This window comes from Canis lupus, chromosome 10, assembly GCF_011100685.1.
Source record: "Canis lupus familiaris isolate Mischka breed German Shepherd chromosome 10, alternate assembly UU_Cfam_GSD_1.0, whole genome shotgun sequence".
Lineage (NCBI taxonomy): Eukaryota > Metazoa > Chordata > Mammalia > Carnivora > Canidae > Canis > Canis lupus.
Genome location: NC_049231.1, coordinates 50,186,665 through 50,209,521, shown reverse-complemented (window position 1 = coordinate 50,209,521; position 22,857 = coordinate 50,186,665). Strand labels below are relative to the sequence as shown.

The 22,857-nt window shown below is 48.4% G+C and overlaps 1 protein-coding gene across 7 annotated transcripts in view; it reads right to left on the bottom strand.

The window, feature by feature from the left end:
• TTC7A (tetratricopeptide repeat domain 7A) overlaps positions 1–22,857 on the bottom strand; it is a 144,891-nt gene that overhangs the window by 89,217 nt on the left and 32,817 nt on the right. For 6 of the 7 annotated variants that reach the window (XM_038551218.1, XM_038551220.1, XM_038551223.1 and 3 more), the window contains exons 2-3: positions 18,004–18,167; positions 13,751–13,919 (exon numbers count right to left, since the gene is read on the bottom strand). In XM_038551218.1, the coding sequence (XP_038407146.1) occupies positions 13,751–13,919; positions 18,004–18,167 (333 nt within the window). Of the gene's footprint in view, positions 1–13,750; positions 13,920–14,852; positions 14,932–18,003; positions 18,168–22,857 lie in introns of those variants that run through there. The other variant, XM_038551224.1, reaches the window with a different exon arrangement.

The following is a 22,857-nucleotide window of genomic DNA, read 5'->3' as shown; positions in this document are numbered from 1 at the left end:
ACAACCCATAACCTAACCATCTCTAGCCTCCAGAGCTGTGAGAAATAAGTGTGTGTTGTGCATAAGCCACCCAGTCTGTACTTAGTTATAGCAGCCCGAGCTAAGACATCATAGCTGCTATATCTACACCCAACCTTCTGTTTCCAACTGCTGACTTTATTCAAATTGTTCCTTCTGCCTGGTAAACACTCCTCCTAACCACCCCCCCCCCCCCCCCCCCCCCCCCCGGAGTCTACCCCAAATTACCACTTACCTTCTGGCCTCCTGAGTGCTTCCTTCTCTAGGGAACCCCTACTAAAATACCCTGGTATAACCAGCCATTCCCTCCTGGGGCCCCAGTCCATACTTTACATAACTCCTGCCCCACCTTTTCTTAAGCTTATTTATTCACAAGCTCACCCAAACAGACTGTATGCTTTTAGAGGCATCAACCATATCGTGTTCATCTTTCTACCGACTGGCACACAGTAGGCACTCAGCAAGCACTGGCTGGCTGGCTGAAGGAATGGCAAGTCTGATCATGTCTGACAAAGTACAAAGTGCCCTGCAAATTCGAGGTAAAGAATTATTGTTGGTCTTGGCTAGATCCCAACTTATATGGATTTAGTGACCTTGCCCTCTGCCAGGCTGGGGCGTGAACAGGTCCAAAGGTTGGGGTGACTCTGCCTGGGGGAAGGCAGGCACAGAATGTGAAGGCCCTTGCTCAACACAAAGACTCAGTTACCAGGGTCACCGAGTGTCAACGTGCCTCCTGCCAAATGACTCATGACCAGGAGGGAAAAGCTCCTCACTCGAGAGCACTAAACAGGATGGAGAAATAGTAGGAGTCCTGGAGGAGACACGGAAAGAAGGCAGAAGGCAGGCTCAGTGCTGGGGCTGGCCCTGTCCCTCCTCCCTAGCTGTGTGGCCTGTCCACCCTGCAGGAAGGTGGGATTAACCAACTATTCAGAGGCCTGGCCTGGGAGACCAACTGCAGATGACAGGAGGACGCAGATACTCCAGAAGCCCCACGGTAGATCTGTTTCAACACAGCCACCCTGTGGCTCACCTGAGAGACATGCTGCTCGCTGGGATCCTTCCTGCCTCACAGCTGGGCTCAGACCTGAGAGGGATGATGTTAGCCGCGTGCTGGCTCAGGCTGCCAGTCCCAAGCCTCTAGTGGGGTGGCCACTGCAAAGTGGTAAATTCAGTAACATCTGTCGGGCCACCACTGTCCATTGCTTCATTTGTCCTCTCTGTTCCAGTATGGGCCTCCCCACATGCTCTCTGGAAATTCTAAGTTCCATCCTCCTGGACAACTCACAGCAAAACCACTTCCTCCTGACACCACCTCCTGAAAGCCTTCTTAAGCCTTTTCCTGACCTCAGAACCAGCAGAACATTTCCCCCCACATCTCTTTTGCATATGCCTTTTTCCTGCCCTGTATCTATCCTCTCTGCCCATTCCTGACTGCTCTTGGCACCCAGTAAGAGCAGGGCTTGGTGTCTGGGGAGGGGATGGATACAGAGCTGAATGCACCCATTCACTGACGCTGAGGATAGAGCCCACAGGCTTTCTCTTGCTCCATTTACAAAATGGCTTTTGCTGAATTCATAAACAAATTGTGGCATAGTTACACAATGGAACACCACTCAGACATAAACAAAAGGACAAACTCCTGATATACATACAATAAGGCTGAATCTCCAAAAAAAAATTAGGTTTGGCACAAGAAGCCAGATATCAAAAAAAGTATATGCTACAGGATTTCAGTTACATGACATTCAAAAAAGAGCAAAATTATAATCCATATTAATAGAAACTAATCACCAGTCACTGCTGGGAGTGGGGATGGGGGTGGAGAAAGAACCAACTGGAAAAGGGTCTGCAGGAAACTTTTGGGGTGATGGCAATGTTCTTTGTCTTTCCTGGGTTATTGGTTACATGGGTATTTACCCTTGTCCAACTCACCAAATCATACAGTTAAGATCGGTGTACCTCACTGTATGAAAATTCATCAGAAATGATGGACACGAAGCCTTTTCTGAAGGAAGCAGTTGTGAAAGCAGAGAAGTAAAAGATCAAAGTAAAAGAGCTACAGTCACTTAGGTGATTCTTTGGGGATAATTTCCAATATACGTTAAGACCAAAAGGCTTCCTGGAGCTGGCAATGGCTTTTCCTAATGAAGGTCATGGTCCAGTCATCCAATTCTGCCCATAAGAAGGGGCTTCTTTACCTTACATTTGCTCTTTGACTCCCATGAAGATCTACTTTCCTGTCTACAAATATGTGATCGGAAATCCACAGGTGACTCCAGCTCTTGGATCCCTTCACCCTCTGCCCCATGAGTGTTTCTGTACAAGTGGCCAAACAACAACACTAGATCCAAGATGAGAGTGGGCTGCTCCTGAGCCAGGACCCCAGTCATCACGCAGCCCTGTGAGTGGGCAGGAAGCTAGAGGCTGCCAGGAAGCACAGGGCACTGCATCTCAATTCCCACTGGCAAACGGGGCTTGTTGTGAAAACACCCAGCTGTACTAGGTAAGGGAAGAGGGACCCTTTCAAGAAGTGGGCTCGTTTTTTGATTAAGTCCAAACTTTCGGTTTTGAGGCAAGCTGATCATGGTTAAGCCCTGGGCTCAACACCCAGGCTGGTCCCTGCCTCTTCAGGCTAAGATGACTCATCACATCACAGATGGGCATCTTTCCAAGAAGCCCCACCCTTGGAGCCTTGGGCCCTAGATGCAGAGGTGGAGAGCACAAGGTTTCCTCTGCAATGGGACTTTCCAGTTGGGTGGACCCCTCCCACCCAGTTGGTCCAAGGCACTCGGCACCCACAGAAGGCTAAGGCCGGAGTTAGGTACCCTGGGTTGGAGGGAGGGAGAGGAAGAAATGCAAGTCATTGCTTCAGTCCTCAGGGAGGAAGCCTTATGCCACGTAGGGAAGAATGCTTATAAATCACACTCGAAAGCAGGCAATTGCGGGAACCTAAAATGACACAGCTACTATGGCAGACAGTGACAGTTCCTCAAAAAATTACAAACAGAATTACTTATGAACCCAGCAACTCCAGTCCTGGTTGTATACACAAAAGAATCGAAAGGAGTGTCTTAAAAAGATAATTTGTACACCCATGTTCATGGCAGCTTTAGTCACAATAAGCTAAAGGTAGGAACATCCCAAGAATCCATTGATAGATGAATAAAGAAAATGTAATATATGCACACAATGCAATACTATTCAGCTTTTAAAAAGAAGGAAATCCTGTCATATGCCACCTAGATAAACCTTAAGGCCATTATGCTAAGTGAAAACAGGCCAGTCACAAAAAGACAAATTAGTACATGATTCCACTTCTATGGGGAACCTAAAGTAGCCAATTCATAGAGACAGAAAGTAGAACAGCAGTTGCCAGGGGCAGCAGACAGAGGCAAATAGGGAGATGTATAGTGGGTAGAGAGTTGAGGTTTTGCAAGATAGAGTTCTGGAGACTGGCTGCATAACAATGTGAATGTACATAACACTACTGTACTGTATGTAGACTTAGAAGTGGCTAAGATAGTGAATTTTATGTGTTTTGACCACAATTAAAAATACCACATCTTCTTGGGCTGCTCCACATCTTGACTATTGTAAATAATGCTGCTATAAACATAAGGGTGCATGTATCCCTTTGAATTAGTGTTTTTGTATTTTCTGGGTAAATATCCAGTAGTGCGATTACTGAATCCTAGGGTAGTTTTGCTTTTTAACTTTCTGAGGAAACCTCCATATTTTTTTCTACAGTGGCTGCACCAATTTGCATCCCCCCTCCCCACCAGTATGAGAGGGTTCTTTCTTCTCCACATCCTTGCCAACACCTGTTGGTTCTTGTGTTGTTGATTTTAGCCATTCTGACAAGTGTGAAGTGATACCTCATCGTGGTTTTGATTTGTGTTTTCCTGATGAGGAGTGATGTTGAGCATCTTTTAACGTGTCTGTATATTTCACCAACTTAAAAAAATGAAAAAGAGTGCCTGGGTGGCTCAGTCAGTTAAGCATCTACCTTTGGTTCAGTCATGATTCCCAACCTGGGATTGAGCCCCATGTCAGGCTCCCTGCTCAGCGAGGAGCCTGCTTCTCCCTATTCCTCTGTCCCTCTGTCCCACTCGTGCTCCCATTCTCTCTCTCAAATAAATAAATAAAATCTTCTAAAAAAATTTTTTAAATAAAAAAAATGAAACAAAAGGGAAAGTATAGACAATTTGATTCCTTGTGCCAATCTCCAAAAAGTGAATACTCTTTGATCCAGTAACTCTACTTCTAGGAATTTATCACTAAAAAAGTTAATGAGATATGTGAAAATTTAGTTTCAAAGATATCTATGGTAGCACTATGTTTGCACTGGCAAAAAGACGAGATTCAACCTTCAGGTCCAATAACAGGGGACAAGTCTGCTAAATTACACCAGATTCTTACACTGCAATGCTATGAAGCTTGAAACAGTGATACAAACATGTATTGGAAAATGACAATAAAGTGCTCACTTTAGAAAATGTATTATAGGGCAGCCCGGGTGGCTCAGCGGTTTGGCGCCTGCCTTCAGCCCAGGGCATGATCCTGGTGACCCGCGATCGAGTCCCACGTCGGGCTCCCTGCATGGAGCCTGCTTCTCCCTCTGCCTGTGTCTCTGCCTCTCTCTCTCTGTGTCTCTCATGAATAAATAAAAAAAATATTTAAAAAAAAGAAAATGTATTATAAAATATGATTGTATGAACTTATTTTTGTTTAAAAAAAAAACTAAAAGGGGAAAAGACTGGAAGTATATAGCCCAAAATGTTTATAGAGATATAAGTCTCAGTTTCCTGAAACACAAAATGGGATTGCAACCAATGGCCAACTCATGGGGGACCATGAAACTGAAATTAGATGGTATTAGACAGATTAGAAAGCACACTCTCAGAGGATGGTAAGTGAGACCCATGGTGACCTCTCTGGAAGGGGGTCTGGTCCACAGACCCTAGAATCCCTAGGGTCTGTCTTCCCTAGAATGACAAATGAAACCTCTAATTCAAGGAGAAGAGATTCCTTCCAACAGCCCATAGAGTCCAAACTAGATCCAGGTCTTCTGGCTTCAACACTGTCTGCTGACTCAGCCCAGTCTCCCTGTGTCTCCCTCTACCTGCTGGGACCCCCAGGGATTCCCAAATCTCAGACTTTCGGCCAGCCTCTGGTGGCCCACCTTTTCACATGCAAACCTGATGGCTGAGTTATAGCCATCCACCCTGCCAGGTGCTGGTGCCTCAAATGCACCCCTCAAAGCCCTGCCTGCATTCCATACCCCCTAGCCCAGGAAGGCACTCAGTGCAGGCCAGGTATGCACACATAAAACATGCCCTGCCTCTTTTAAGAGGCTCTCCATCCATTCCTCTCTCCCTGGAGGCCAGCCAGGCCCTCGCTCCGTAGACTGCAGTCTGGGCGCAGGACAGTAGTACCAAGAGTGCTGACGTGCTTCACCACAAGGCGAGCAACCCACGCCCCTTTGCAAAAGAAGCCAAAATCAACAGCTAATTCCTGCCATACCAGGACTTAAAAAACAAAACAAAACAAAACCCCGAAACCAAATATGCCACTATGCCCTGCCCTAGGAGAAGCCTGGTGTCTTTATTTTCAAAGATTCTAATAAAGCCACAAGTTCTCAGGTAAGAGCAGAATAGTGTGGGGTTGCACTAACCGAAAAAGAACAGAAAAACAAAAACTCGAGGGGTGAGAAGAGAATTTGTGGATCATAATTCTTAGAGCTGCTAAATGGTTTTTGTTTTGTGTTAACATTGTTACTTTCCATGGCCCCTTCACCATTTAGCACCTAGCTGGGGTATTTTGGGAGAAATGAGGCGATTTTTCTTAACAGCCAGGCCTGTCTTCCACTGGTCAGCCAGCGGGCCTGTCCACAGCATGGACTGCAGCTTCCCTGGTGCTGGGCTGTGAGCCAGAGGGAAAAAGGGCAGGACTCGTAGCTGGAGACATGGGGGGTCATTCCTCTCTCACATGTGACCACACTGAGCTGGCGCCAGAGAAACGGAAATGACACAACCCCAAGGGGAGAGGCAGCTGTTGGCCGTAAAACAGCCCTCTGAGAGGTGGCTGAAGATACTGTGGCTGGTGGGACTGAGCTGGGTGAGCCTGAGATGTCCATAGTGCAGGCCCTAAAGCTCCTGCATGCCCATCAAAGCACGGCTACCTGGGTGAAAGTTCTAGAACACCAGTAAAGAGACATCTTGAGCTTTATTGCAAGACTCTCAATCCCCCCTTCATTTCCCAGTCAGTCCCACACCCGCTCCCCCTTTTGCTCCAAGAAGGTGTGATCACACCCCACTCTCAACAAGTCACCTCCATGTCTCCTGGGGCTTCACTCTGGGCTTTTCCATCACCTGGAAGGCACCTCATCTGCAGATGATTCCTTAAGTTCAGCTTCACTTCCAGGCTAACCTAGAAACGCTCCACAGCTAGCTTAGGGCTCATTCCCCTCCCTCTCTGCTGAAACAAAGTGGTTCAATCTGACTAGTACTTTTTGGGCAACAGGGATGACCCCACACACTGAAGTCAGAGAGAGCCGAGTTCAAATCCTGATTTAGTCACTACCGGTATAACTCGAGGGGAGTCACTGCTGACTAAGTGCTGGGATTCTGTCCTCCGTACTTTCACCTACTTGGTCACAGCACACTGATTTGCCTTCGAGGAACCATTCCTTCAATCCAGTCCCCAAGATTCAGGTGGAGAAACCCCACCCCTGGGACTAACCCAGAAACCTAGATGCTAGTCAGTGTAATTGGTTCTAGGGTAGGCATGAGACCAAGCCAGGTCAATGAGGCCCTCTCTCCTCCTGTAGTTCTAAGTGCTATGCACAGAACCATGTAAATCTGGAGCTACTGAGAAAGACATCAACATAAGGAGCCCCCAGATCCAGCTATGCCTGATGCTACCTACCCCCAATGACTTTCTAGTTATATGGGTGCACATGTTCCCAATGCCTCCCTCCATTTTTTGTTGCTTTTCCAGCTAGCTGGAGCAGCATTTTTGGCATTATAATCCTAAGTCTGATTATATGGAAACTGATCCCCAGAAGCATGATGTCACAGAGGGGACAATTTCTGAAGTGTAAGACTTGGTTGAGTTAATGTCAGATATGAGAGATCTCTCATCTCCCAACTAAGAAACAGGAATTCTACATACACAGCAGCAGTAGTACCCATTGAAACACAGCCTATTTTGTCTTAAGGTGAAGGCTAGAGTTTTAGGGCATCTGGTAAGAACACTTCAGGATATTAGCCTATGTTGGATACTTCTTAGGGTTCACAATAAGGCCTACAAAAAGGGCAAACCTCACTCCTGACAATCCCTCTGGAAAATGCAGCTTTGCTAAGGGACTGTTTTGCTTGCAGACAACAATCTGAGGTGGCTGAGGGTCAAATGAGATAATCAGGTTGGAAATTCTTTCCCTTTTTAAGTAGGCTCCATGTCCAGCACAGGGCTTGAACTTACAACCCTGAGATCAAGACCTGTGCTGTTATAAGAGTCAGACGCTTAATGATTGAGCCACCCTGGCACCCCAGGATTGGAAATTCTCTGCTCCTGCTGAAGGCAGTGCCAAAGAAGACAGGAAGACCAGAACCTATCAAGAGCTAAGGTTGGGGCCTGGGAAAGGCCTGATGCCCCAGGATCTCACAAGAACCCTATGCTGTAGCTCTCATGTGCTGCTACGGAGCCAGATGCAGCTTGGGGATAAAGGTGTGAGTACCGTCTAGCCCAGTCCACTGCCTACCCACCAAACTGAGGGCTGGGGGCTGAGAGGGGACCTGAGGCTTCCTGCAGAGACAGAAACTTCTAGAGCCAACTGTTTTGAGTCAATAAAATCTCTGGCACTAGTTTCTTATCCATGGAGTCCAAAGGCTTATTATTAGTAGGTTTGTTCTGGAGAGCATTAGAGCCAGACAGACCCCAAACCTGGAAAACAAGGCCTCATACTGCTCAACTCTTGTGGTGATCCCAGGTTACCCCCATTTGGAAGTGGGCTAAGATGCTACAGCCCTAGTAGGGACTTTGCAAATGCCCCTCTCAGGTGTCAAGGCAGAGCTCCCCACAGAACAGAACTGGGGGCAGCCGCATGGCTGGGGCACCATGGCCAGGCAGGAAGTTCACTGTCCTGCCCCCAGCAGGCCACAGAAATAAGCTACAGACCGGCCACCTCTGGGGTGTTTCCATTTCCCGATTTTTCCAAATGGTAGACTCCACTGACACTATAACCTGTCTGTTCAGGGACTGGACAGAAAAGAGTGGCACCAGGTAGCTTGTGACTCATCACCAGTCTGGCCATAGCTACTGCAGGCTTAACTCCTCCTCCAGAGCAGCTGCTTCTCCCAGAGCCACATCACACCAGCAGAAGGCTTTGCTCACCTGACTGCTACTCCCTAAAGGGAAAGGACCCTAACTGTTCATCTTGCCATTGCTGGCAGGTGCTTGCTGAATCAACTGCTAGCAAATTTTACTTTCTCCTGGAAGACATGGGCCGGGGACCTGGAGAGGTATAAGGACCAGAGGCTAGATGCCTAGCAGAAGAACATACTGACTTCTAACTGGGGAGACTGGGTCAAGGTCCAAATGAGCTGGAAAGAGGAAGAGGATGCTATAGGCTGCAGCTATAACCAAAGGAAGGCTCCTGGTGGAGGAAGCACCTGAACTGCACCTGCAAGGAGTGTTAGGGCTATCTCTGTGCATAGTCAATAAAAAAGGACATGTTGGGCAAGAGTAATGGCTCAGGAAAAGGCAAAGGGACAGAACTGTAGATCACATTGGATGCCAGGAGCAGACCTCATCCAGCTGGATTGTGAATGGCTCCAGAAAGGGAGAACAGGGAGAGAAGACTAGGGGTGCAGAAGAAATGACCACCTGTTCCCCACGGGCATCAAGTTCAGTGGGGAGACAGGGCTGGCAGCCATGAGCACACAGAATCAAACACGTAGGCTCTGTAAGGGCTTCAGGAGGGTGGGCGGCACTGCAAACAGACTTTCTGAGAAGGGCCTCGAAACCATATCACTCTTGATTACTTTTTAATATGAAGTAAATGGGGCAGCCCCAGTGGCACAGGGGTTTAGTGCCGCCTGCAGCCTGGGGTAGGATCCTGGGGACCTGGGATCGAGTCCCACGTCAGGTTCCCTGCATGGAGCCTTCTTCTCCCTCTGCCTGTGTCTCTGCCTCTCTCTCTCTCTCAATAAATATATAAATAAATCTTAAAAAAAAAATGAAGTAAATGGAAGATGTTCCCTCACACAAACCATGATGGTAAGGAGGCAACACCATGAAAAATTGGTATCTGGATGGCATTCGACTCATGGTTTCACTTCAGGTCTTGATTTCAGGGTCCTGAGATCAAGCCCCACATTGGGCGCCTCAGGCCTTGATCTCAAGGCCATGAGATTGAGCCCCACGTCAGGGTCCTCGCTCAGCATGGAGTCTCCTTGAGTGTCTCTTGCCCCATCCCTCTGCCTCCCCACCATCCCATGCTCACCTTTGTGTGATCATGCTCTCTCTCTCAAATAAATAAATAAATCTTAAAAATAAAACAGGTATCTACTAACTGTACTTGGAACGGGCTGGGAATATTTATTCCCCAAGGCTCTCTCTCCCCTGGTCTGCCATCCTTGGTCAGGGGCGAGGGAAGGGGGCTGCCGGTAGAAGTCACAGGGGAGCCACTGTGGGGTCTGGGGACCAGGGTGGGAGAGCGGCAGAGCTGCCACCCCAGACCAAGGAAACTGCTGTCGATGTATAAGAGGAAGTTTTCTGAACACCACTGCCCAGGGTTGCATCTACACTAAGTGGACCCGTGGGACAGTGGTACAGGGCTTCACCGCTGGCTGCAGCTCCTAGTCAACCCAAGGCGAACGGAGGCCAGGAGAGGCTGAAGCCCCCTATCTAACCAAGGCCCGGTTAGGTCCCCTTGTGGGCAACCCTCATGGACAGAAGGACAGAAGGATGATGCCCATTAAGCATCGTCCCTCCTGGTTGGGGCCTGGTTTCTGCAGTGACTGCCTCCTGTCCTCTTCCCCTTTCTTGGGGCTCCTACACCACCCGCACTCTCCTTTTCTCCGTGAACCCATCTTGGTGCTAACTGTAATCTGCTCCTCAGGTGGGGTCCTCTGTCACAGGTAGGACACAAGCTGGAGAGCTAACCACCTGGCCATCAACCTCAACCCTGCTACTTAGAGGTGGCACAGCCTTGGGCAAGCCTCAGTTTCTTCATCCATAGAGTGGGCATAACAACTGCCTCCCACCTTACAGAGTAGGGATGAAGAGGAAACACCTTTCACAAGGTGGAGGGTGGTGTAAGCCCCATGCAGTACACACACATGTGCAAATATCATTTCTGTAGTCCAGGCAAAAGAGACCCAGGACTGCTGCAAGTGCTCCTTCTCTCAAGTTCCTCCATAGGTGTCTAGGGCCCTCCCTGAGAATCAGAAAGCATCTTCTGGTCTAATCCACATCCTCCTGACTTCAGAGGAAGGCCTAGTCCTTGTAAATGATGCCTTGGAAGGACTCATTGACAGGTCCCTCTGCCCTGACGGGGAAAGTAGGTGAATTGAATGTATTTTTATGTCTTTTGGGGGCTAGGGAGTAAAGAGACCTCAAGCCTCCTCCCAACTCCCCTAAGAAGAACCAGATCTCCACGCTGGAGATACCCACACACACGTACTCCCACTGAGCTCCCAGGCCTGGCCAGCTCAGGCTCACCCATGACACATGGCCCTATCCTCCTCCATCCCACCAGGTATGCCCAGGAAACCCTCTGCCCCACTGGATGGTAGCAAGGTGGAACCAGGAAGCACAACCCATTGCAAAATAGTAAATATACTGTATGATGGCCCAGCAGGCAGTGCTTAGGAGTAGGCGCGGCAAGCTCCTGAGGGAGGTCACCTGGAGACAGACAGAGCCTGTAGAGGCTGCCTCTGGTGGAGCATTCTAGTTCAAATCCAAGCTGACTGCCATCCTGGGTAAGTTCCAGTCTTGGCTTCCACGTCTGGAACACGAGGGACTGGTCTAAACTGCTTTTATGATTTACCTCAGTCTAGGGTTCAGAGCAGCACTACCATGGGGTGTGATGAGCTCTGGCTGCCCAGGTTCAAATCCCAGCTCTGCCATTTCCAGTGAAATCCAGAGTCCCTTCACCTCATCAACTGTAACTCCTCATTGGGGACGCCTGGGTGGTTCAGCGGTTGAGCATCTGCCTTCAGCCCAGGGCGTGATCCTGGAGACCCGGGATCGAGTCCCAGGTCAGGCTCCCTGCATGGAGCCTGCTTCTCCCTCTGCCTGTGTCTCTGCCTCTCTCTTGTATCTCTCGTGAATAAATAAATAAAATCTTAACTCCTCATCTTATAACAAAGGAATGAAGAGAATACCTACTCAGGGTTATTGTGTAGATTCATTGAGGTCAGGTTATATCTGGTCCAGAGCAAGAGACTAATAACTATTAACATTCTGTGAATTCCATGGCCTTCACACACCACCATCCTTTCCATGCACTGAACGTTTGCATCCACCCACCCCACCCCCCGACTCACATGTGGTACATAGCCCTAACCCTCAATGTCTAGAGACGGTGCCTTCAGGAAGTAATTCGGGTTAGATGAGGTCATGAGGGAGGGGGCTTTATGATGAGATTGGTGGCTTTATAAGAAGAGGACAGAGAGAGATGGAGGAAAGACACGTGAGGTCACAGCGAGAAGGTGGCCATGTGCAACCCACGAAGAGAGCCCTCACAGACACCGAACCTGCTGGGACCTCAATCCTGGACTTCCCAGGCTCCAGAACTCTGAGAAATAAATCTCTGCTGTTTGCGTCGCCCTGTCTGCAGTATTTTGTTATGGCAGCCCAGTAGATTAAGACAACCCCACGACCAGCCATCCCCATCCCCGACTCTCCACATGGGGAGACCCACTGGGTCCCCCCAAACCCAGGAGAATCAACATCATGCACACCCTGGAGGCCACATGCATGATCTCAAGCACACACAGGGTCAGGTGAAATTCAACATGCCAAGCAGCAGGGCACCGTCGCTGCAACAGGACAGTGAGGACAAGCAGACAGGAGGCAGGCAAGTGGGAGCCACGAGCAGTCAGTGAGAGGCGGGGAGCTAGCGCAGGCTACGAGCGAGCAGCGCACACCGGCGGCTCTTGGCTCCTTACCTCCCCTGCAGGACCTCTGACCACCAGGACTGTGTTCCCCCAAGCCGGAGGCGTGCTGGAAAGAGTAGAGAGCAGGAGACAGGGAGCAGGAGGTAGAGCCAGGGCTATAGGAGAAAGTGCTGGAAAGGGCCCCCAAGGAAGGGTGTTAGGTTTGGGGAGTCCATGGCAGAGTGGCTTTCAAGAGGCCCAAAAGACCCAAAAGCTAAATGAAGAACACCCCTAAAACTGGCCTAGGCTGGGGCACAGAAAAAGGGACCAGAGGGCAAAGGGAGAAGACCCTACATACTGGATCATCCCCGATGGCCACCTCCCTCCCACACTCTGGTGTGGCATCTGTCCAGGGTGACAATCTTGGCAGACTTCCTGGAATGACATGGACAGTCTCTCAAAAGGGAAAGAGACCCAGGGGTGGACAAATAGCCCTTGAGTAAGAGCCACGGTCAAAGGAGGCCGTGCTCTGTACAGATGTCAGTCAATCCCCTAAGAAGACAGAGTGGAGTTTCCAATCCTGGTTTCACCACAAATCTCTGAGCAACTCTGGGCAAGGCCTCTATAGGCCCCAGTTTACCCATATATAGGATGGAAAGAATGTCCCCATCTACGATAGAGAAGGTGACAAACACTCTACCATCTCAGGCACCCAATCCCCATATGGCCATAAGCCTGTCTAGACTTTTCTCTGGGAACTGGCTGGTGCTGGAATAAGGAAATGACCAATCATCTAAGACTCCTGACAAAAATCTGGGCAGAGGTTCTCCTGGGACACCTCACGCCACCAAGGGCCGCTCCTCAGGCTCTATGATCCCAGGGTTCATAGATCTGGGGAAGGAGGAGCCTAAAAGCACAAGGTCTGGGGTCAGGCTTTTACTAACATGTATTCAATGGCAGCTCAATGGCAGCTCAATTCAGCTCAATGGCAGTACATAGTATCCCAAGGGAGCCACCATCCACAGCCCCGTTATCATGACCCTGTATGCCTGGGGCCTCACTAGAACACCACTCACTCTGGGAACTGGTGCTGACCTGCCCATCACTGGATGCCAGCACTGCCTCCCTGTGCCACCTGTAGGTGCCCACAAATACCTGGGGAGTGACAGGCTGTTCTATCCCAGGAAGCACCCGACTGGTAGCCAACGCCAGTCACCAGCACCAATCTGACAACAGGACAGCAGATTTTTCAAGTCTTTCTCAACCTTGTTACCCAACTGATTCCTCTTGGTTGGGGTAACCCTGTGAGGGCAGCTATTTCAACTCTGTTTCACACATTAAGTCAACTGAGGCCAGGAAAGGTGATGTGGTAACTTGCCCAAGGACGTGCAGTTGGGTGACTAGTTACTGACAGAGCCAAGGTGAGAACCTGAGTCTTCTGATATCTACCTGGAGGGTCAGCACCCTGAGCACTATTAGGGGCTACATATCTGGGACCTTGGCCTGTAGGCCAACTGTCAACACAGCATCTACTCCCCTACAGTTGCCACCTGTTCCTGGCTCATGGGGGCCAGAGTGGAAGGAGCTGAACATGGTGATGGGGAGCGATGGCTGGTGCCCATACCTACCTTTGATGACAAAGGCCTCCGCCAACAGCCTCATCTGATAGAGTGGCTTGTTCTCCATGGACATGTCATCAATCCCAGCCCGAGCGTACATGCTGATGGCATCTCGGTACGAGCCCTCCACATAATGCAGCTTGCCCTGGATCAGCATGGCTTCACACAGGTACTGTGGCTAAAAAGACAAAAAACACATTAGCAGGCTCCTGCCGCAAAGCCTCCACCCCATCTCTGCCTCTGGAATGAACCCCGCCACCGCCCCCAGGCTCACGGAGCCATGACCACTTGCCTAAGACCCTCTTCCGGGAAGCCTTCCCTGACCCTCAAGTGCTTGTGACATCTCCTTGCTCCCCAAACCTACAGCCTGTGGTCTATACCACGGCTCTCACTGAAATTCTCTCATGAGTGCCTACTGGTTCCATGTGTGTGCACTGGTATTTTTGGTCATTGTAAATACATATTTTCCCCTTGCTTTTGCTCAAAGACAGCTCCCTATCTGGAATAATCTCCCCCTTCCCCTTGGTCTATCCAGATCCTCTTCCATCCTTTGGGAACATGCTCGGGCCCACCTCTTCCTAGAAGTAAGCACCCCTTGAGTACCAGGGGGCTCTTTCTGTTGCTGAACTCCTATAATGCCTCTACCAAGTGGACCCACTCAGCCCCTGTAGGCCTGACCTGCTCTGACTATTGGTTAACCTTCAAAGGCTGAATTTTTCGAGTGCATTTTCTAGTCTCCCCAAAAAGGCCACCTATGCCCTCCGCCATGGCTATAGATTACACACTCCCAGAGCCTGGTGGTCCACGGGTCTCCTCTAACTGGGCAAAGACTCTGCTGTTCCCCATATTGGTTTCAAGCCACAGGCACATTTTCTTACTGCTCAGGTTCATTTTCACTATTGGTGAGGGCGGGAGAGTGACACCCACCCCTCCCGCTCCCCTCACAGCAATGCCAAAAGCATCAGAGTTATACAGGTCCAGAGGAGAGCTTTTAACTTTTCTTTAGAAAGGAGTCAGATAAATACAGGGCATGAGTCATTATTATTATTATTATTATCATCCTGATCCACTATAAATGTGGAGAAGGCCAGCTAGGCTCAAAAGGACACACTTCAGGGTGTGATGACATAGTGTAGCTCGTAGAGGTTCCTGCTGGACCAATGGCCACTCACAACAGAGCTTCCATCAAGCTGGGGAAAAAATTAAGGACAATGTGAATGCTTCAGATGCTAAATTTAACTACTTAACGAGCTTCCCTTAATCCTGAAAGCATATCTGTCTTGCTTTTGGGTGTCGAGATGTTTTCTCTTTTATGGAGCGATAATAAAAGATGGTACAGTCTTCTTGCTGTTGGATTTTTGGTTGTTGTTGGGTTTTGTGGTTTGTTTTTGCTTTTGTTTTGTTTTAATGTCCTTACGGGGCAGAATTGGCAGGATGTTGGCTGAGTGACTAACCTTTCCTAGGTCTGTTTCTTCACCTGGAAAATGTAGATAGCAGTAACTCCCCCAGCAGGTTACTGAGAGGACCAATGAGATGTTACAATGCCTGGTACTCGGGCTGGGGGAAGGGGTAGAGCTGATGTTACAGCAAAAGTTTAGAAATGAGCTAGATAGGATCTTAGAGATCATGGGGAGGAGATTCCAAACTGCCCTGAGGATGGGCCTCAGGACCCACCTTGCCCACATCTCCTCCCTATCTCATCAGAGCTACACAGTATACTAGGCACTGCAGCTGGGGCTTCATCTGAGGCCAGGAGAGACCATCCCCCCAGCCACACTCTGGCCTTTGGGGTAAGATAGAGAATCCCACAAACTACTTTTAATATTTTATTGTGCCTAATCAGCATCAAGTTTTTGGCTTTGGCCTGAATAATCGTGACTATCTCAGAGTTATTGGTGCCCGTGTAAGGTCTTCTGATTAATAAAACATGGTAAAATGTGTAATTTGTAAATGTGATTTGACATACAAACAGTTTTCATGATAATATATGTGGATGTTATTCAGCCCATGCAAAGAATGAAGTACTGGCATGGGGAGAGCTCCAAGTGAAAGTTCTCATCAAACATGGATCCTCCTACTCTAATGAGAAAAGAAAGCCCTATATGTATGTTCATTAACGCACACACAAAAGCATGTGGGACACATACCAAATGGTGACCAGCACCGAACTCTGGGGGTGAGGGTGGCAAACAAGAACTTCTACTTATTATTCAAACTACTTGTTTACTTAATGACTTTTTAACAATAAGCCTGAGTCGTTTTACTGTAAAAAAATTTTTTTTTAAAATATTTAATGGAGTCTGGAAAAGAAAGAAAATTAAAAGGGGTTTTGGCAGGAAAAGCTTGGGACCTAATGATCAAGTCTAGCCCTTCTGATTGGCAGATGAGAGACTGGAGGACCTAAGAGGTCAGGGGACATGCTCCAGTCAAATGGCTGGTTTAAGGTAACACAAAACCTCTCAGGGCTACAACAATCCCTGTTAAGGAGTCTGAAGGGGATATCCTTAAATTTTCCGTACATTTCCTCCACAGAAAAAGCCCCACATCTCTTGGTATTTCAGTCCTTGCTTATTGGCCCCAAGGTACCTCTATAATCTAATTTCTCACCATTCCCTTTTGCTCTTGCTGATTGACATACTTTAATGAAAATCTGATAAGAGGAACCATTAAATGATATATTCCTTCCTTCCTGGAATGTCCTAGCCTATCTCTATATGTCAATTACCCCCCACCTCCTGCCTGGAAAGAATCCAATTCTAGTACTACCAGTACCCTGGGTTGACTCCCCACCTCACCCTAGGGAGTAGCCCCCTGAACTTGCTTCCTCATGTAGACTACTCCTGTGGCAATGGTCACAGTCCACCTAGGACAATTTGCCAATAGGACTTCTTTTCTCAGTAAACCTGCAACCAACTGGGGGCAGGGTCCAGGTGAGATTTATCTTTAGTGCCCTCAGAGTACACTGCCTTGGGCATTTGGTCACCACAAATGTTTAAGTCAGTAAATATATTACTTTGGAACATCCCTTGAAAAAATCACATCCTCTTTAGGTCTCTGACGATATACCCACACCTCTATTATAGCTCAGGATAATAATCCAGATCAGTCTCAACTTTAATGTGCACATAAATCACTGGAGAGCATCTTAAAATGATGATTCTGATCCAGATTTTACATTCCCCAGAGGATGCCCATACTGCAGGTGGTAGACCACGGTCGGAGTAGCAAAGGTGTGGAGAGAGCTGACTATACTTCCCTCCGTATCTCTCCTTGGTGCCTTCTGTACAGTAGGGGCTCAATAAATGCACATAGATTTAAACTAGCTTGCCCTGTTACTGAGCTCTTTTGTCAACTTCACATGTTTGCCTGTTTCCAACTAGATCATGGGCCCACTGCAGTCTTATTTCCCTCAGACTCCCCCAAAGGGCCCAGAACCAAGCACATGCTAGGTCAACCAAGCACTGTCTAATAAAACTTAAACTACATGTATAATTTACATTTTTTTGGTAAAATTCTCTAGTCACCTTAAAAAAGGCAAAAGTAGGTAAAATTAGTGTCAATAAATATTTTTAAAGATTTATTTAGGGATCCCTGGGTGGCGCAGCGGTTTGGCGCCTGCCTTTGGCCCAGGGCGCGATCCTGGAGACCCGGGATCGAATCCCACATCGGGCTCCCGGTGCATGGAGCCTGCTTCTCCCTCTGCCTGTGTCTCTGCCTCTCTTCCTCTCGCTCTGTGACTATCATGAATAAATAAAATCTTTAAAAAAAAAAAAGATTTATTTAAAAAAAAGATTTATTTATTTATCTGAGAAAGAGAGCGCACACACACAGAGGGAGGGAGGGAGAGGGAGAGGGAGAGGGAGCAGCAGATGCTCCACTGAGCAGGGAGCCCAATGACCTGAGCCCAAGGCAGATGCTTATAAGAGGCAACTGAGCCACCCACGCGCCCCTAAGATATGTTATTTAACCCAATTTATCCAAAATATTATCATCTTAACACATACTCAATATAAAGAATTACTCATCTTAAACTCCTTCATTTTGTGCTAAGTCGTTGGATTCCAGCGTATGTTTTATACTTATAGCACATCTCAGGTTGGACTGGCCCCATTTCAAGGGCTCAAGCACCATATGTGGCTAGTGGCTACTGTACTGAACCCTTAAGGGAGACTTCTGCTCAGATGACCACATGACTCAGGGAAGAACTGATAGCAGGCAGAGAGGAGAGAGGAGGCACCAGGCGCAGGGGGCTGACCACTTACAGACAGCCTCCCGTGGTTAAGGATACTACTCAGATGGTTTCTGGCTTCATTCATCTTTGGCTCATTCTTCTCAGGCAAAGGGATGGAGTCTTTTATCTTGGCATGGTTCTCCTTCAAACACTGCTCCAGGAGGGCCTCGGCCAGGAGCAATTTCCCAAAGTCATCTGAAAAACAGGGCAGTGATGATCCAGTGAACGTAGTAGACCCTCTGAAACCGGTACACATGGCCTTGTACTCACCCAGCCACCCCTGCCCCAGCACAGGAGTGGTCCAAGTCTAAGAAAATAAATAGCGACACGGGTCTCATAAAGTTAAACAGCCTTTGGAGAAAAGACACAGGCATTCTATCATCGTCACAGTATGAATTGCCCCTTTGGTTTTATTTTCTGTAGTTTAGTGGTCGGGGAGGCAAAGCTCCCAAGACTTGGGACAAATTCCCAGAATTTCAGAATTTAAAATGAGGGACAAAGTCACACCCATGCCCCATTGTGAGTAATGAGTTCTTAGATCAAGAAGGAATTCCCTGCCAAACGACCCAAGAGGAAAAATATATGAGGTGGCTTAAAGCGTTTTCATGAGCTCCTAATTTCTGTGTATCCATAATTGGTTTTCTCCATTTTGATGGTATTTTTAACAGAATCAGGGATAACCTAGCAACGAAAGCAAAGAGTTAAGGTGGGAAGCAGATGTATTGGTGCAGCAGGGCAAATCCTTGGACGTGTCTAGTCCTGGCATCTTCTGGAGTTCTCTCACCTATGTCAGCCTATCTCCAGACCTCACCACTTGGCAGGGGAACCTGTACTATTTGGTTCTACTTGCCACCTCCCCACATAGCACACAGCACTGAAAACTCCAGGCTTGTGACCACCACATTCCTGCTACCTACAGCAGAGGCAACCCAGGGAACGGGTGGGATGCCAGTGCTCAGTGCCAGTGTCGTGGTTTCACGACAGCCTTGGGTGGCAGTGCTCAGTGTGACTGGTTTGCTGCCCGTCCCCCGCAACCAGGGTGAGGACCTGGCCCACCACTCTGCTTAAGTGCCCAACAAACAGCTGCCAAGTAAACTGGATCCCCTCCACCATGGGGTGAGGAAGCCAAGAGGCTCAGGGAGTCATGTGCCAACCCAAAATGCCTCCAGGAAAGTCTGCTTGGTCCCAAGTCTTCCCAGAGCCCTTTCTACTGCCAGGGTGGCATTCTTAGACCTACCCAGGAATGCCACTCACTCCTCACTCTCAGGACCACTGCAGTTTGTTCACAACTCAAAGCCATGGACCCAAAATTGTGTGCCTCTGAAGAGTCCCCAGAAAGGGCATTCCTCACAGAGAACACCTTGGAAAGCCCAGATCCCAGAAAACAGCCCCCAAAGATTTTCCCTGAGGATGCCACAGCCTGATAGTGATCTTTCGCAGTCTACCTCATGATTTCGAAAATTAACATTCGGAGGAAATGGCCGAAAAAGTACCTGTTCAAGCTATCATCCACCACTGGTAGAGGAGAGGCTGATGGAAGCTCTAGAAGGGGCAATTTGATGACATACATCAAAATTATTTTTGTGCACCCCCGTTGACTCCGCCATCCCACTGCCGCAGAGATCTTGGCACATGTGTAAAATGACTGACATATAAGGTCAGTCCAGCAGCATTTTTTATAATAGCAGGAAATTAGAGACAACTTTTATGTCCATCAACAGGAGGCTGATTAAGTAAAGCACAGGGCTTCCATAAAAAGGGACACCACGCTGTCATAAAAAAGGAATGAGGAGCTCTGTCTAGACTGTTAAAGAATGAACTCCAAGATACACCAGTAAGAAAGCAGAGTGTATACAGTGGACTCAGACGTGTGTTTATAGATAAACACGTGACAGCATTCATACATATCTGATGGCCTTTCTGGCTTACAGGGAAAGTGGCAGAGACGGAGGGAGGCTTTTCACTCTTTATCTCTTGGTCCCTTTGGAAGGTTGACCACGTGAATATATTATCTAGTAAAAAAAAAAAAATCTGGGGCGCCTGGGTGGCTCAGTGGCTGTGTGTCTGCCCTTGGCTTGGGCCGTGATCCTGGGGTCCTGGGATCGAGTCCCACATTAGGCTCCCCACAGAGGCCCTACTTCTCCCTCTGGCTATGGGCTCTGCCTCTATATCCATGTCTCTCATGAATGAATGAGTAAAATCTTAGAAAAAAATCTACGTCAACTCAAGAACAAAAGGCAATCTCCATTTCCAGGTGCCAGCTAGGAGGAAAGGTGGGCTGCTTAGAGGTGGGTGCCTAAGCAGCATTCTTGAGCTATGGGCCACTGGGCACATGGCTCTCCCTCTCTCCAACCTGTTTTGCACCTGTTCACCCAGAGGCAGAGTTCAGAACCTGCTCTTTCTGAGGGAACAGGGTCCCTCCCTCCCTAGTCCCTCCTGGACTGGCTCCGGGTGGGGGTGCACCAGCAGCTCCCCACTAGGCTCCGGCTCCACTACCCATCTGCTGTCTTTATTGTTCCTTTCATGCCCAGAGAAGCCAGCTTCCTTCTCAGCAACCCTGAACCTGGAAACACTGCCCAGGCACACGCCTCTCTTCAAAACAATGGGAGTGTCCTCTGAACTTGTGCTGCTCAGAGGATGGTCAGTGGACCAGGGTGGGTCTGTGTCTGTCACCCAATCCCACGGAGATGAGTTCAGCTTAGAGTACACATTTAGAAACATTGATGATAACCTGGCAAAATAAATTTGAATAGGTTGAATTGAATGATTAAAAAAAAAAAAAATGGGGGGCAGTGGTTTGTGTATCTTATGAAAATATCAGAGCACGACAAATTGGGAACTAAAAAAAACCCTCCGAAACATCAAAAGAATCCACCACAGATCACTTGAGCAGCACTGCTCTGAACCATGAGTATCTTTTACTACAAAAGGAAGGCCAATTTTTGTTGATCCTACGAAGTGCCAAGGGCTTTATTACACAGTATCCTTTAATCTGCATGGCCTAAAAGGTAGATATTACTCCCATTTTATAGACACTAATAAAGATATGCTATGGTCCCAGCCCACAACATCAACAACATAATATCACATTCTGCCACACAGCCACAGGACAGTCTGTCCCTGTGTCCCATGCAGAGCAGAGCTTCTGGCAGCTTAGAAATAAAGAAGTCTACAAGGCTGTTAACAGTACGTTCAAAGGTAATAGTAATTCCAAGTAACAGGATTTCCAAACAGGAGTTCCAATTTCAAGGGCAGGGATAAGACTTGTTCCTACTGTCACATACCCTTGAGTGTCAGGCTGTTCTGTAAACTAATGCTTCAGGTTCTTCTCCAGCCTTTTCGCCCCCACCTTTCATTCCCCCTAGGCAGGGTCTGTGTTCGGTAGGTGTGGGGAATTGAACTGACTTTTTCTTCCTGGTCCAACATCTCTTCCCTCTCCACTCTGCCTTCCTTCCCCTTCTTCTGTCCATCCCACCATTCCCAACTGGCCAATCTCTGCATAGGACTAAAGAATATTTTAGATTCAAAGTTCTAGATTTCCAGTTGTTTAATAAGAATCCAGGTGGATTCGAGGCTTTCCCATTCTTCCTTCTCTGAAGGTAAAGCATGGCTTTTTATCATCTTGTCGGAAACCTCCACCCTGTGGAGGTTTGGGTCAAGTGTTCCAGCTTCTCCCCTCCCGGAGGCATTAGAAACACCTTCCTGACAGTGAAATCGATTCTGGGAACCTGGGTATGGATTCTGGGAGCCCAGCCCAGCCTCCAGCCCTCCACCCTGGGCAGAGGCCCAGAGGAGGCCCCCACTTAATGGCCCCTCAGACTCCCCATGCCTCTGGCAGCTAACTTCCCCTGTGCTCCCAGCCCTCTCCAGGCCTCTCTCAAGGTGCCAGGTCACAGGGACCCACTTCAAAGATACCTGCCCCTTCCCCCCAGGAACCACATTGGCAGGGCGGTGCCCCCTCTCCACAGCCTGCCAATCCACAGTCAGAAACCTGGGTCCAGCCAGGTGCACTCTTCCCCCAAGAAGTCAAATGGGGACATAGTGGTCTCTGCAGCTGCTTACCTTACCACACAGGGCCTCAGAGGGCTGGGAACTTCTAACCACAGTGAGAGGAGGAAGAGGCCAAAACTAGTAGGGGGCCACCTGCCTCAAACACACCCTCCCTAACTCCAACTGAAGACATGCTCAGAACAAACTCCAGTTGGGGGGGGGCGGGGCGGGGGATCATATAGTTGAGAAAGAAAAAAAAGATGGGGATGACTACAGATTAACAGTCTCTAGATGGATGGATAGAGGCACAGACATGTGATAAAGTAAGTAGAGCTTAATTTTGCTGAATGTTGAAATTTTCATAAAAAAAAAATACTGGGGGAGGAGCACCTGGGTAGCTCAGTGGTTGAGCATCTGCCTTCAGCTCAGGGCGTGATCCTGGGGTCCTGGGATCAAGTCCCCTATCGGGCTCCCCACAGAGCTTCTTCCTCTGCCTATGTCTCTCCCTCTGTGTGTCTTTCATGAATAAATAAATAAGGTCTTAAAAAAAAAATACTGGGCAGCCCAGGTGGCTCAGCAGTTTAGTGCCACCTTCAGTCCAGGGCTGGATCCTGGAGACCTGGGATTGAGTCCCATGTCGGGCTCCCTGCGCGGAGCCTGCTTCTGTCTCTCCCTCTCTTTGTCTCTCTCTCTCTGTCATTCTCTCTGTGTGTCTCTCATGAATAAATAAAATCTTAAAAAAAATACTGGAGGAAAAAATATTGGGGGAGAAAAGAGACACCTAAACTATTAAGCAAATGTAATGTGTAGCCTTACTTGGATCCTGATTGTAGCAAATGACCTGTAAAATTAAATCATTAGATTTGGGGTGTGTGTGTGTGTGTGTATGTGTGTG